General features: G+C 37.0%; 1 protein-coding gene across 2 annotated transcripts; it reads right to left on the reverse strand.

Annotated features, from left to right (window-relative positions):
- Window positions 1-908: 908 nt before the first annotated feature.
- Window positions 909-11,223, reverse strand: LOC121955958 (vascular endothelial growth factor A-like). Of its 2 annotated transcripts, none has more exons than XM_042504057.1 (7): window positions 11,129-11,223; window positions 7,784-7,817; window positions 7,507-7,703; window positions 5,943-6,019; window positions 5,827-5,856; window positions 5,682-5,747; window positions 909-1,303 (listed from the first exon to the last, which is right to left on the reverse strand). In XM_042504057.1, the coding sequence occupies exons 1-7, from the start codon at window positions 11,192-11,194 to the stop codon at window positions 1,267-1,269; spliced, it is 507 nt and encodes a 168-aa protein (XP_042359991.1). In that variant the 5' UTR covers window positions 11,195-11,223; the 3' UTR covers window positions 909-1,266. The 2 variants fall into 2 exon arrangements, with proteins under 2 accessions (XP_042359991.1, XP_042359990.1); XM_042504056.1 differs by having other exon boundaries at window positions 5,682-5,750.
- Between the last annotated feature and the right edge of the window lie 2,566 nt (window positions 11,224-13,789).

Genomic DNA, 13,789 nt, shown 5'->3' on the forward strand with positions numbered 1-13,789 from the left:
GGACTCGCAATTCGGTTGGTACCCTAAAGAGTACAGAGCGTGGGGCGTTAGGTCACCTTGTTGAGCGGGCCTCATGCACAAAGGCTATGTCCTTGCCACAGCGGCCACGGCCCTTTGCTGCATGCAATCCCCAATCTCTTCCCCTGTCATGCTATTGTTGGGCGGCTGTGGCTCAGAGGTAGAGCGGGAAGGTCGGAAGGTCAGCCTTTCGATCCCCAGCTCCTCCAGGCAACCTGTCGAAGTATCCTTGGGCAAGATACTGGACCCCTAATCGCTCCCAATGCTGCGTCATCGGAGTGTGAGTGCGTTTGAATGGTGAGTAGCAGGTGGCACCATGTACGGTGTGTGTGAATGGGTGAATGTGACATGTAGTGTGAAAGTGCTTTGTGTGCTCAAAAAGAGTAGAAAAGCGCAATACAAGAGCAGCATATTTAACATACCAGTCCTATCTAATAAAGGCACAAAAAAGTACAAAGCATTACAGCAGCAGTAAGTCGAGGACGCCATTAATGTTTACATCTTGCACTGTCATCAGCACGAGCCTCTCGTCCATGAGTAGCTGCTCGCATAGGTCTGCGTGGTGATACAGTCTGAGGGTTTAGTTCAATAGAGAGAAAACAGATCCTTCATGAAACTGCTTATAACAATGTCTGTGGATTATCTTCAGTAATCGGGTCATGATTTCTGGAAAGAGACTTTGCTGTTGAGTTTTTGAATGTGTTTTTGGGGCCTTGAGCACCAAAAGCTGAATGCCATCTAGTGCCATTATATTTGAGAGAAGGCAGACATTTCTACAGCCGATATCTCCAACATTTGGCAACTCACACTAAAACTATCTAGACTGATAAACAGCAAAACAGGAAAGAGGAAAAATATGTATTTTGGATTTCAGGTAACTATCCCTTTAATCTTTTCCCCTGGCAACTGATAAACTTTCAGCATACCACCAATTATCTCTTTACCTGTTCTGAATCTGCTGTCTTTTTTTTAAAACCTCCCACAAGCTTTCTAAAATTAAAACTGCCAACGATTTGTGTCTGTTAGAAACACGAGTTAGAGCCACAGAGTTTGCAGATATGTTTGTTTGCTTTGACAATTAATCAAAGAAAAAAATGTCATGGACAAGTGGGGATGTCTGATGGATGCACTGGAGGACGAAAGATACACAGACTGAAGATGAATAGTCAGAGATGATTAATTGACAAATGAGCTGTTGTTTGCCACTCCAAAATCACTCCTTCAAATTAAACTACGGACAGATGTGAATCAGTGAAGATCAATCTTGTTTTGAGGAAACTGGCACCTAAAAAAAGACAAAAATAAACGATTAAAGACATTCACGTCCGGTATATCAATGAAAAACATCTTGTCCATCTTTTTAACCAACACTTTTTGACTTCCCCGAATCCTATTAGAATTTCAACTCTCCCAACGATGCAGCAAAACATTTGTTGTTAGTTATATTCATGAGACACTATTCTATTTTACTGATCTCATTGCTGGATTTGTTCTCCATCAACAAAATACTGCAAGATTGGAGGAATTGGTTATTGGATATCATTGTTTGCTCTCCAGAGGGGAAACGGTTCCAATGCACCATTTAAATCACATCAAAACATTGGAGAAATAATGAGAAGTAACTGTTTCATGTTTTATAGCTCTTACATAACATCTTTGAGCAGAAACCAAAAGCAAAAAATCATTAGTTTCCATAAAACTCATTTTAAGCAGAGACATATTACATGAATCAGGACTGAGACACTGTTTCAAGTCATGTTGCTGACTATGACGCTTTTTTAAAAAAAACAAACTTTACTCAGATGTTTTTGGGGTTGAATATGATCTACATTGTAAGTCAGATAAAGCACTCTTTTCACCAACAGATGAGCTTCCTAAAATTGTTAATTCTCTGTCTGATGCCTACAAACGACCCAGATCAAATGACTCTGCAGCAGTCATGGGTATTTATCGCTTTTGGCTCCGATCGGCATTGATGGAAACACAACACCCGAATGAACACAGTAATTTTAGCTCCTTAACCACTGACATGCACTAATGTGCTGTAACTAATTACTGTCCTTCTCCACCTAAGCAGCGCTAAAATATCAACCCAAATTAGTCTGCAACAAGTTTGTGCTAATTTTGGTGGGAAAGGGGTAAGAGAGAGGGCGTTTGGCTGTCTTACAAATGCAGATGTGCGTACACGCCCCTAAAGTTGCAATTCCAGCATTGGCAACAACTGCCTAGACTGCAAAGCAACAGAAAAAAGGAAGACTGACCTAAAAGAGAGTCTGTTCATCTTTAATGTTTATGCAGCTTGCGAGAGCCTCGAATCACAATATGTCCTTTGCTCTGCGTCACTCTCTGCAGCTTCACAACAGATTCCCTTCCAGCTCTGTTTAGGCTGCTGGATGAAATGTCCCCCTTGCTCTCCTTCTTAGTGGAGGAGATAGTAAAAGCGTATAGTTTCAGACAACTGACCTAGTTTTCACCAGACTGAGCACCTACTTTAAATCGTCCATTGTTCCTGTTCCCCTTGAGGGAGACATTTACGCGCTTCAGTGACTGAACGAAGAGTGATGCCTCCAATACTGATCCTGAGGATCTTTGATGAGGGCTTAAAGGACAGTTCACAGGTTTTCAAGTCTGTCTTAACAGCACCCATTTATACCTTAAAAGTCTTGATTGTCCCTGACTGTGAGGACATCCCTCCATATTGTCCTCAGACTTCCTTCTTTGCAAAACTGCATTCTCACGTTAAGCTGAAGCCAATCTGAGGCCTCAGCAGTTTGAGTTAGACCAACAGAAAGGTTATCTTCCAAAGTTGCAGTCTTTGTAGTACGACATGCTTTCTTCATCTTATCACAGATAGACGGTGTTTCCTTGCTGAGTCAAGGAGAAAAATAGTAACATAGCGTTTTTTTTCTAATTGTACTAAAAGAACTGTAAGTTACCCAACTGATTTATAATAACAATAATAATATTAGCTTTATTTATAAAGCGCTTTTTGAAACAAAGTTTTGAAGTGCTTTACAAGGTTGATCGCAGATTTAAATAAATGCAGGATTTAGGCTTTTTGAATGAGGGAACTTCAAGAAAAACAACCCAACACAACCCAAAAATAACATTAATACCATCTATGAGCAAAGCTGGCAGCTCAGAGCCCAAAGGATTGCACTGAGGCATATAAAATCAGACAGTTTAAAATGTTTAAAATTAAGAGTGTGCTAGAATTAATCAAAGGCTTTTTTGAGCAGATACGTTTTAATAAGTGATTTAAAAGATGTTACTGATTCTGTAAGACTCAGATGCTCAGACCTTGACTGCAAACGTCCGGTCACTTGACAAACTCAGACAACTATATTCAAACATCTCAGCCTCAAATAGTTTCAGTGCAACTTTATAAAAGCTGTTTTGCATAAAAACAGGATGCACAGATCTGAAAGTGAAATTATTTTTTTCAGGGCCAACGTGGACAGGAGCTCTAACTGCAGTGCAAACAGTTTCAGTGTACACATGCTGTCTAAAAATAGACAAAATATGTGAACTAATTGGTGATTCAGTGTTGCACCTCTGTAAAGTTCAGGGTCTTGCGGTGCTGATCGTCCCTGGATCCTACAGTTCCTAAAGTGACTGTCATGAGATCTGAAGTTTGGCCCCTTTAACAGAACCACTTCACACTCTGCAGAGCTGGCTGCAGTTTTAAAGTCGTCTTTTATAGCAATGCCTTCATTGTGCACTAATATAATATTGGTTACGATTTCCTGAGTCAAAGGAGAATTACTGCCTCATGATTGTACAAACCAGTCGAGCTGCACTTACAGTTTAGATCAATCTCCGTGAAAACATGGATGCTTCACACACGTCTTCGCCCCAGCAAACAATCAGCACAGTTTCAGTTATGACATTAAGTAATGGCCAGAAAAGTGTCTTTACAGACCATTATGATGTCACATTTGAGTTGACCTTTGATCTCTTGGATATAAAATGTCCTCACTTCCATCATTTTATCTTCTCAGACATTTTTGTGAAATTTTGCCATAATTAGCCAATGAATTCTTGAGTTATGGCCAAAAATAATACTAAATTTGATTAGATTTATTCCTGAGTCCAAGTGGACGTTTGTGCCAAATTTAAAGAAATTCCCTCAAAGTGTTTTTGAGCATCGTGTTCACAAGAATGAGACGAAAGAGGTCACAGCGGGGCTCCTACAGCCTAAGACGAGTTAGATTTAAGACTTTTTAAATTGCCTCTCATAATGAAATTTAAATCCAATTTCACAATCACCACGACTGAAGGACAATTTTGCCCAAATGTTTATTATACTATAAAACAAGTCCAGTGAGAACGTTAAATGTGTGAAGTGTTGAGAAAAAAAACCTTTTTTAGAGTGGAACGAACGCACAACAATGAACATATTCTATTATAATCATCTATTTGGTTTACCAAAAACAGTGGGAAATATTTGTCAGTTTTTGTCTGGTTTTCTTGATGATTTTGATTTTCACTCTGCATGTGAAATTCTGCTGCCTGGATTCTCATCATGACCAGTTTAAGAGAAGGAATTTGGTAAATTATTTAAAAGAAAAGGTTATTTTGAGATTTTAAAATGCAATATCAGAAAAAAATTTAAAATCCCACTTTAAAACTTTTGAAAGATTAATTTAAGTCATTTTAATACAAATTAACGCCTTATGTTTGGATTAATGAATTTAATGCCTTTTAAGACTCTTTAAGGAACCGCGGGAACCCCGTCACAGTGACCTTGACCTTTGACCCATGTCACCAAAAACTTATCAATTCATCGTTGAGTCAAAGTGGACGTTTAAGTTCCAAAATTGAAGAAATTCCCTCGACACGTTCTTGAGATATCTCGTTCACGAGAATGCGATGGACAAACAAACGACCTGAAAACACAATGCCTCCAGCTGAGGCGAACACCTGCGCTGAGTCATAATAAAAGACGAAAAAACAGCAGAGGCACAGAGAGATGATCTGTGACACATGCTGCCATTTTCACCTTTATGTGGAAAAAGTGAGCTCACAGACAAATCAAATACCAAACTCACTGCACATAAAACTCATAGAACAGACTGTAAAAGTCTGATGTTCCTCCAAGATTGAACTGTTTGGGCTTAAAAGTTAATTGAATTCTACTAAAACAAAAAAAAGGCATTTTCACTTGTGTAGAAGGTAAATTCGATTGCTTTTTGGATTAATCCCTTCATTAAATCACATTCTGCCTACAAGAATGTGACAAAAATACACAAACACATTGGTTTTCTGAGGAGGTGTACTGCGACATTGAGGCCCTATCTTTACAGATCTCTTTCCCTCTCTGGTGTTTCGTTTTATTATTTTCCCTAATATGTGAATCTGGTTATTTCTAGACTAAACCTTTACGCATCAGTCTTTGGTTGAAATCATCAGCGGCTTTGGATTATTGTGCTACGAATGCTCTGTGGAGGAGCAACACAACAGGCAATATGTTGTGATATTGTTAATCTCATCTGTCCTTTGTGGTTCGACAGTGTGGAGGAAAGAGAGATGAATGCAGCCGTAAATGTCCAAATATTATGATGCAGTGTGTGTGTGTGTGTGTGTGTGTGTGTGTGTGTGTGTGTGTGTGTGTGTGTGTGTGTGTGTGTGTGTGTGTCACAGGAGGGCAATCCATCTCTTACTTTCCGCAGCCGTTTGCTGTCTTCTTGTGTTTCCTCCTCCTCGGTCTGTTCTTGATAGAGTCGCTGCTGCTGTGGAGGAGGAGCAAAGTGCACTGAAGATATTGATGTTTTCACGTTCCGATAGATAAAAAGTTCATCTACTGACCTTTTATTATTCGTGGGTTTCTGCCTGAGTCTAAAAAGACAGAAGAAAAAAAAAGTGGCTGTTAACTGTGTTATAAAAATCTCAATTTGCATCTGGTGTTTATTAGAAAGATTTACCTGCATTCACATCTCTGATGCTCCACAAATGTGAGTTCAACATGATGCATAGATAACATGGGGTGAATCCTCATCACCTGACAGACAAAGTGAAGGGAAAACTGAATATTCTGCTATTTACTTAACACTGGTATATTTAAACGTCTTAAAACATTATTGTTAAAATATCGCTTTCTGTCTAAAAAGTCGCTTCGGACACTATTTTCCCATGTTTTTGTGTCCATGTAACTAATAGGAACAGTAATTTTTGAAACTGGGCCAGTATTAAGCGAGAGGGCTGCAGCAGCCAATCAAGCTGTAATCTAAAAAACGTAACCCTAAGAAAATCTTAACCCTTTAAAACCTGAGCAAACTGATGTTGTTTCTTTTTTTGGAGAAACATTCATGAAGAGATAATGAGCAACTTGACAAGAAATTACTCAAAATTAGCACAAAATTTCTAAAAATAAGTAAATAAATAAACAATAAATACCTGGAAATTATAAAAAAGATTTTAAAACAAGAATACAATAAAAAGGAATTACTTTAAAAAAGTGCTAATATGAAAAAGTGTATACATTTCTGTTACATAATTTTTTTAAAATACACTTTGAATAATTTCATCTCTCCTTTTAAATAAGAGACAACAGATTTCAGCTCATTTTCTTGTCATCTTTTCCAAATTTCTTGCAGTTTAAGAAACCAATAATTTGTCTTTTTTAGGTCTTTGAGGTTTTAATGCTTGCAAAAGGCATCTGAACGCAGCACAAGAAAACTGATGATGGTCCAGGTGTTAAAGGGAAATTATGCACCATCGATGTGCATCCACCAAAAGTTGACAGGTGTAGATTGGTATTTAGACTGTCTGCCAAAATTAAAGATAGGATCCCTATAGAGACCTTTTTTAAAACAGTAAGATACTTTTTGTTTACCTGAAACAGCACTGAGATCACCATCACCAACCACACCAGACTCCATTTAAATATGCAGTAATTTTAGCATGTGTAGAAGAAGAAAATTCTCACATCTAACTGAGTTAATTAAAGGTTCATTTCAACCAAACCAGAGCTGGTGATCGCTGTAATGGCAGGAGGACAAATCAAGATGGTTTTTGTGGGTTTCATTTTGTTTCTGCCGACTATGAATGAAGTGTGTTTTAGGATGATAAAAATACTGTTTCTTTAAATGGAGTCTGGTGCATCTGGCAACAGTGATTTTGACACTGTTTCTTAATAAAAAAAAAAGGATCTTACTCTTTAACAAAAAGCTCTGTCTCCGTAAAATAACAATCTCAGCCTGTCAGCTGCAAAAAAACAAAAACCTTTAGTGGACGTACATTGATGATGCACCAATGCCCTTTAACATTAAATTACAGCCTGTTTCACTGCTGCAGTCCTCTTGCACAATACTAGACCAATTTCAGAAATTGTTGTTCCCATTAGTCACTCACAAAAAAAAAAAAAAACGGGAACATAGAGTCCAGATTGAAATGTACCGCAGCTACTCCTTAAAGAGAAACTGAACTTTTATTATCCTCCAGCAGGTATTTCTGATAAATCATGTCTGATTAGAGATCTTAATGCACCTGCAGAGTGACATTGCGTTCCAGCGTCGCCTGGCACTCCAGGTTCTCGTCCCCACAGCAACCAGAGCAGCGCCAAAGTGGGACACACGCAGGCATGTAGATGAACTCCACTTCTCCTGGGTACTCGTGCTCCACATCCACCAGCTGCTCCATGGGCCGACACAAGCTCTTCGCCCACACCTCCTGAAACGCCATCACTACGGGACAAAATAAACCTTTAGTGATGAAATCATTTTAGAGAGAGGTGGGAATAATCATTTAGTGGGACAGGCCTTACCTTTTGAGTGACCAAGTTCTGGAGGATGTGAAATCTGCAAAATATTAAATACAGATTAAAAAAACCCTTGTGATCGAATCTTTAATTTCACTTAATAATTTAAGTTAATGCTTTTAAATGTTCTGTTTTTAACAGTTTTAAAGCTTTTTTACTGTTCATTAGTAAAGTGTTTTTATTTACATTATTTATTTTTTTATTATTTTTTTAGAAGTGATTTTTTAAAATATTTATTATTTAGTACTTATTTTTAAGCTTTTTTATAAATGTTTCTGTGTATATTACAGATGTACTTTTATGTTATGTGTGTTTAGCTGTATTTTATTTATTAGTATTTTACTTATTTATCTTTTATTATTGCTATTATCTTTCTTTCTCTACTTGTTTGTTTATTTATTTATTTCAATTTGTAGTAGGTTTTATTCTGGTATTTCCTAAATTATGACAGCAGTCCCTGAGTTCCTGGTTTGCATGAGCACTTATGTTTTTAGTGCTTTAGTTATTCACAAAATCCTGTTTTTGTGTGCTTGTGTGCAATAAGAATGCATCTTCAAATGGATAAAACCCACTTAATAATACCAGAAAAAATAAGATGCAATGCAAAGTTGCAATGCAATGTTAAGTTGGAGCTACTTAAAGGGTAAAGTGAAGAGATACCTTCTTAGTTGCCTTTTGAAAATATCTAGTGAGGTGGCCTCGGATAAATGAAGCACTTTGTGTAACAGTTTGTATGAAAAGTGCCATACAAATAAAGCCTGATGTAGTTTGTTCATGTGCAGTTGCAGAGCGCCCTCTTGTGGCACAGAAACAAGACGCACACACAATGATCCAGTGAAAACAGTGATGCAGCATGATTTCAGGAGCGCACCACTGAGCCGCTGTTTAAGCAGTAAAACGAGCCAGAAGCAACAACAAAAACTTGCTTGATTTCTCAATCTGATGTAACACTAGAGGGTTTATTGTCGTAAGAAGCAGAAACCTACGAAGAATGCAAAGAATAACAGCAAGAATAGTCGCTGCCTTCACTTTTGGGAGTTTTTACACACAATAAACAGTTTAAACAAAGGAAAAAGTGTCATGACTCAGCGTGAACTGCTTGAAGTTCTCACAGCTCGACCTCAAAACTCACAGTGACAATGTTACTGATTTCTGAGCGCCAATTTGAGCAGAAACAAAGTTGATTTTGGCCCGCTTCTTCTTTTCAGTATCAACAATCCTTTTCTGACTCCTCACCTCTCCTCTCACATTGTGAGCATCGATGGGAACATTGTCTCCTGAATGTGACACGCAGGGAATACTTCATAGCTTTGTTTGCTGGAAGTGAGTTTGCATTTGTGCCAAAGAGTCTGTGCTGCTTCATCCAACAACAGAGCCAGATGCATTACAGCAGCTATAATTGGCATAAAATACACACACATGCATAAACATTAGAGTGTGATTGAAGTGGCTGATGAGATGAGAACTGAAACTGTTGGCTTACTAAAAAAGGAAAAAAAAATGGAGAAGAATTAAACATTATTTTTCTTCGTCTAATTCTGTAACTGCCACAAAGCTGCCAAACAATTGCAAGATGGTTATTATCATAATAAAGGTATTTGCAAAGCTGCATTTGGGACATTGTTTGGAAACTATACAGAAAGTGTGAAACAGTCAGGAAAGATGAAAAAAAATTGTGGTCAATTTTTAAAAATGGCATCATAATTTATTAAATTGTAGATGCATTTGTTCTGATTCTGGAAACTAAATCCACATTTCCCTCATGAGGACCCTTTGAAAACTGAACCAATTGGCTTTATTTTATTTTTTGAAAACATAAGAAGAAAGCACTGAGCAAAAAATAAAAGTAATATAAAACTGTAAAAAGTACAAGACAATTACCTGAAAATTAGCAAAAAAAAAAACCCAAAACAAAAAAAAGTGCTTTAAAAATTATAATAATTCTGTAACATACTAAGTATGTAATTATAATAATTATAAAAATAGTTTTCTGTAGATTTTTTCCTTTTTTTTACCTAGACATTTTTAAGCTTTTTAAAATCTAAGTAAATCTCTTCTAAATAAATTTACTAGTTTCTTGCAATTTGTGCAACGTTTCATACCGAGTCGCTCACTGTCATTTTTCCATGTTTTTAAAAGAAATCACACCAATTTGCTCCGGGTTTAAAGGTTAAAATACTTAAAGGGCTTTTGAAAGCAGCAAGAAAAGTGTTGACTCAGAGAGTCAATGCTGTGGTCATTTTAGATTTAAAATGATTTAGTTGCATTTGAACTCAGACAATTAAAGTTATTTCCATCCTCAACACCAGAGCTGCAAGGATTAGTCGACTAATCAATTAGTCAATCAACAGAACAATAATTGGTGACTATTTTGACATTTAATTCATTGCTAAGTGGAATCATGCAAAAGTGACATAAAACGCTGTCTTTAGCCTCAAAAACTCAGATGTCTTGCTTTCTCTGTTTCCTGGCACATTAACTGATTTTATTTTAAAGAAATTACTGTAGAATTTGAGTAACTGCGACTGCTGTGTTGTGTTTATGTTAATGTTTTTACCTTGTAGCACTTTGAGATTAGTTTCAAATGTAAAGTGAATAACAACCATTTTTTTTCTTTTGCCATTTAATTTTTAATTATTTTTTGTGTTTAAAAAATTTCCCTGTGTATTTCTGCGATTTTAAGTGTAAATCCCTTTGTAACATTGGTTTCGATAAGTGCTACATAAATAACCTTTATTATTGTATTATTATTAAATGAAATCCACTACTATTATCATTAGTATTATTATAAACAAAAATAAGAAATAAAAATATTCAACTCCAAAACAAACAATATAACACTCACAAAGAACACAAAATATACTGAGACCCCAACCATTAACACCTTTAAAAGAAATCTTTAGCATTTTCATAATTTATATTTAACAAACCATCTTCCCCTGTCTCTTAATCCCTTGTTTTATTGTGTTCTCATTTGTTGCATTGTTAATTATCTTGTATTTGAAGTATGTTAATTTATATAGTTATTTATTTTTCTCTTTTTATTGTCAAGCGCCTTGTATTGCAATTTTGTACAAAAGGCGCTTTATAAATAAAGTTCAATTGAACTGAACGAAGAATTACGTAATTATATGTTATAAGTGAAACTTAAACACAAGACAAATTTAAAGACCAGCTAAGATTCACTCTAATATTGGCAAACAGAAAAAAAGTCGCGCAACCTAGAGGAATAAATGTTTCTTAAATAAATGTCACCTTAAAAAAATCGTGAGTATCTCTCGAGTAAAAGAAAAACTCGACTCGTTGTAAGTAGCGTAACTAAAATGAACGTTTTGAAGCGGTTTGACTCACCTGCGCAGGTACCAGCTGCAGCAGAAGAACCGACAAGAGGTGCGACACTCCGACGAAACTTTGCATCTCTGCGCCAAACACAAGTTTCCGTCACCTCCTCCTCCTCTCCGCTCCTCCAGAAACTGGGAAAGTCAAAATATCAGCAGCCTCGTGAAGCGGCGGAGGCTCTTTTGTGATTGGCGCGCCGTCTGCTGTGCGCGAGCTGGGAGGATGGAGAGCGCGCGCCAAAGCATTGAATAAATCGAGTTGATAATCGGGAGGAGAGAGAGGCTGAGATGAGATAACACAGACTCTCTTACTCTTACACACACACACACACACACACACACACACACACACACACACACACACACACACACACAATTATTAATATATATCAATAGCAGCAAAACAGTATAATAGCCAATAAAGCCAATAATAAACAAAACTTACCTGTAATTTGTGAAGTAATCACGATTAAAGAAAGCTAAGGCAAAAACTATGAATTAATATCTACTCAGGTACATTTGTTTTTGACTCTGTCTGTAAATAAATGTATTTTTATACTGAACTAAACTTTGTAGGACACGAAATATCAATGTGGCTGCAGCTTCATGTCCAAGTTCGTCATCTATAGTTTTTCCACAGCAGAATCATAGGTGATAAAAGCACACCTATGCTGTCTTCCACAATTAACATGTAACTGAAATATAGGCCTACTCTGCAAACCCTGCTGCTGTTTTTGGTGGATTTTACTGTATTTGTATGAAGAGGCACCCATTGATTTCTATTCATGTTAAAGCAAAATAAAAATCTACAACACAGGTTTTCTGTAAAATGTCTCCAACTGAAGGGTGATATTGATTTTTATTTTATTTGATCTTTTGATAAAATTTAAGAGTTAGGTGTTTCTGATAGATTAATTTTCCTATAATTTTCCAATAATTTACTTCCTGTCATCGGAAGGTCAGAGGTTTGATTCCCGGCTCAACATGTCAAAGTGTCCTTAGGCAAGATACCGAACCCCAAATTGCTCCCGATGCTGTGCCATTGGTGTGTGAGTGTGTGTGAATGATTACTGAGTTGCAGGTGGCACCATGTATGTCAGCCTCAGCACCAGCGTGTGAATGTCACTCGTAGTGTGAAAGAAAAAGCACTTTACAAGTGCAGTCCATCTACCAGCTACTACTGCTAACATACACAAACATTTTGAAAACATCATTTCATTGTTGAGTTCAAGTGGACGTTTGCACAAAATTTCCTCAAAGTGCTCCTGAGATATTCACAAGATTCGGATGGATGACCCGAAAACATAATGCCTCTGACTGTGGCTATTGCTGGTGTGGAGGCATAAAAATTTAAAAAATACCTCAAAAATGCTAAAACTGTACAGCAAGCAAGTGAACAAAAGTTAAAGGGAAACTTCCCCCATTTTTAAAATTCATACATTATTCCCACAGTTGATGACAACAGATCCCAGCTGGTCAAAAGTGGGTCGTGGGTCGATTCTGAGTGGACCACAAGTGACTCGAAAACGTGTCAAGTTTGTGAAAAAACACACCTACAGACTTTGAGGACCTATTTTATCACACCAGCATGTTTTTGCCAGTACAGCAACTATCTGATTGGCTTGTCGTTGGTATCATTCGGCCCATTAACATGCTGTGCCTTTGCAGCGTCACTGGTCTTGAAGCAACAATAGGCACTTTTTTTGATTGCAGTCCTGTTTATTTAAGTTTTAAGTAATTGCACTTTACTCTTGCAATGGGTTTGATTTCAGTGTGTTCTGACCCCTCGAGTTGTTTACATTTTGTGAAATAGAAATGAATATGTGGTATCTTAGGTAATGACTAAGGAGAAATCTGGACCCTGTGGCTGGACCAACCGGGAAGACAGTCCAAAAAGTCCAACTCTCCCAAATCCAAAAGCTAAAGCTCCACAGACAATGAATGTTGAAAGATGTTACTGATGACACTGAGGATATTCAGAGTTTATGGGAATATTTTCTGCTTGAGAACTGAGAACAATATGAGAAAATAAAGCTCATTTGGGTCTAAAAAAGAAAACAAACATTTTGTGCTAAATCGAGCTCATACTCATCGTCTGTGGAGCAGCTCCAGACTTTATTCTTGGTGACATCACAAGTTAGAGACTTCTCTGGTTTCTGGCTTTTTGGGGAGAGTAGTTCACAAATACTGATTAAGCTTTCCTAGACAGTAATAATGCTTTCTTTACATGCCCCTTTCGAAATATGATACATTATTTACGATTTACAAGCACATGAACGGCCCTCCAAAGTCGTCTTTACGAGTGGGAAAAGAGCTGTGATGTTTCAGGGCAGAAGAAACAGCGTGAAGAAACAGTGTCAACAATTGATGGTAAAAAATGATATATTTTGTTATTTTGTTCCTATTAGCTATCATTTCATTTTAGTAGTTGCACATTTTAGTATTTTTGTTGCATCTATTAGCTGTAAGTGAGCAAACAAATGTTTAACTGTAAAGCATGAAAGGCGGGTTGTCACGACTTGTCTACTTGCGGGCAAAGTTTGGTCAATGGCAAAAAACCTTTTTTTTAATAATCCATGTATCAATAATAAATGTTTCATCATATGTTAAGTGTAATATTGTATTTATGGTAACTGCTGTCCATGCAGTGACCTAGATAAAATATGAAAAAAAT

The sequence above is a fragment of the Plectropomus leopardus genome, chromosome 16, assembly GCF_008729295.1.
Source record: "Plectropomus leopardus isolate mb chromosome 16, YSFRI_Pleo_2.0, whole genome shotgun sequence".
Taxonomy (NCBI): domain Eukaryota; kingdom Metazoa; phylum Chordata; class Actinopteri; order Perciformes; family Serranidae; genus Plectropomus; species Plectropomus leopardus.

What these genes read in the sequence shown, in the direction of transcription:
- LOC121955958 (XM_042504056.1), bottom strand. Translation starts at nt 11,194, where the DNA reads ATGCAAAGTTTCGTCGGAGTGTCGCACCTCTTGTCGGTTCTTCTGCTG. An exon ending in TGCAGCTGGTACCTGCGCAG is followed by an intron (nt 7,818 to 11,128) that starts GTGAGTCAAACC and finishes AATATTTTGCAG; the next exon opens with ATTTCACATCCTCCAGAACT. An exon ending in AAACCCACGAATAATAAAAG is followed by an intron (nt 5,751 to 5,826) that starts GTCAGTAGATGA and finishes CCTCCTCCACAG; the next exon opens with CAGCAGCGACTCTATCAAGA.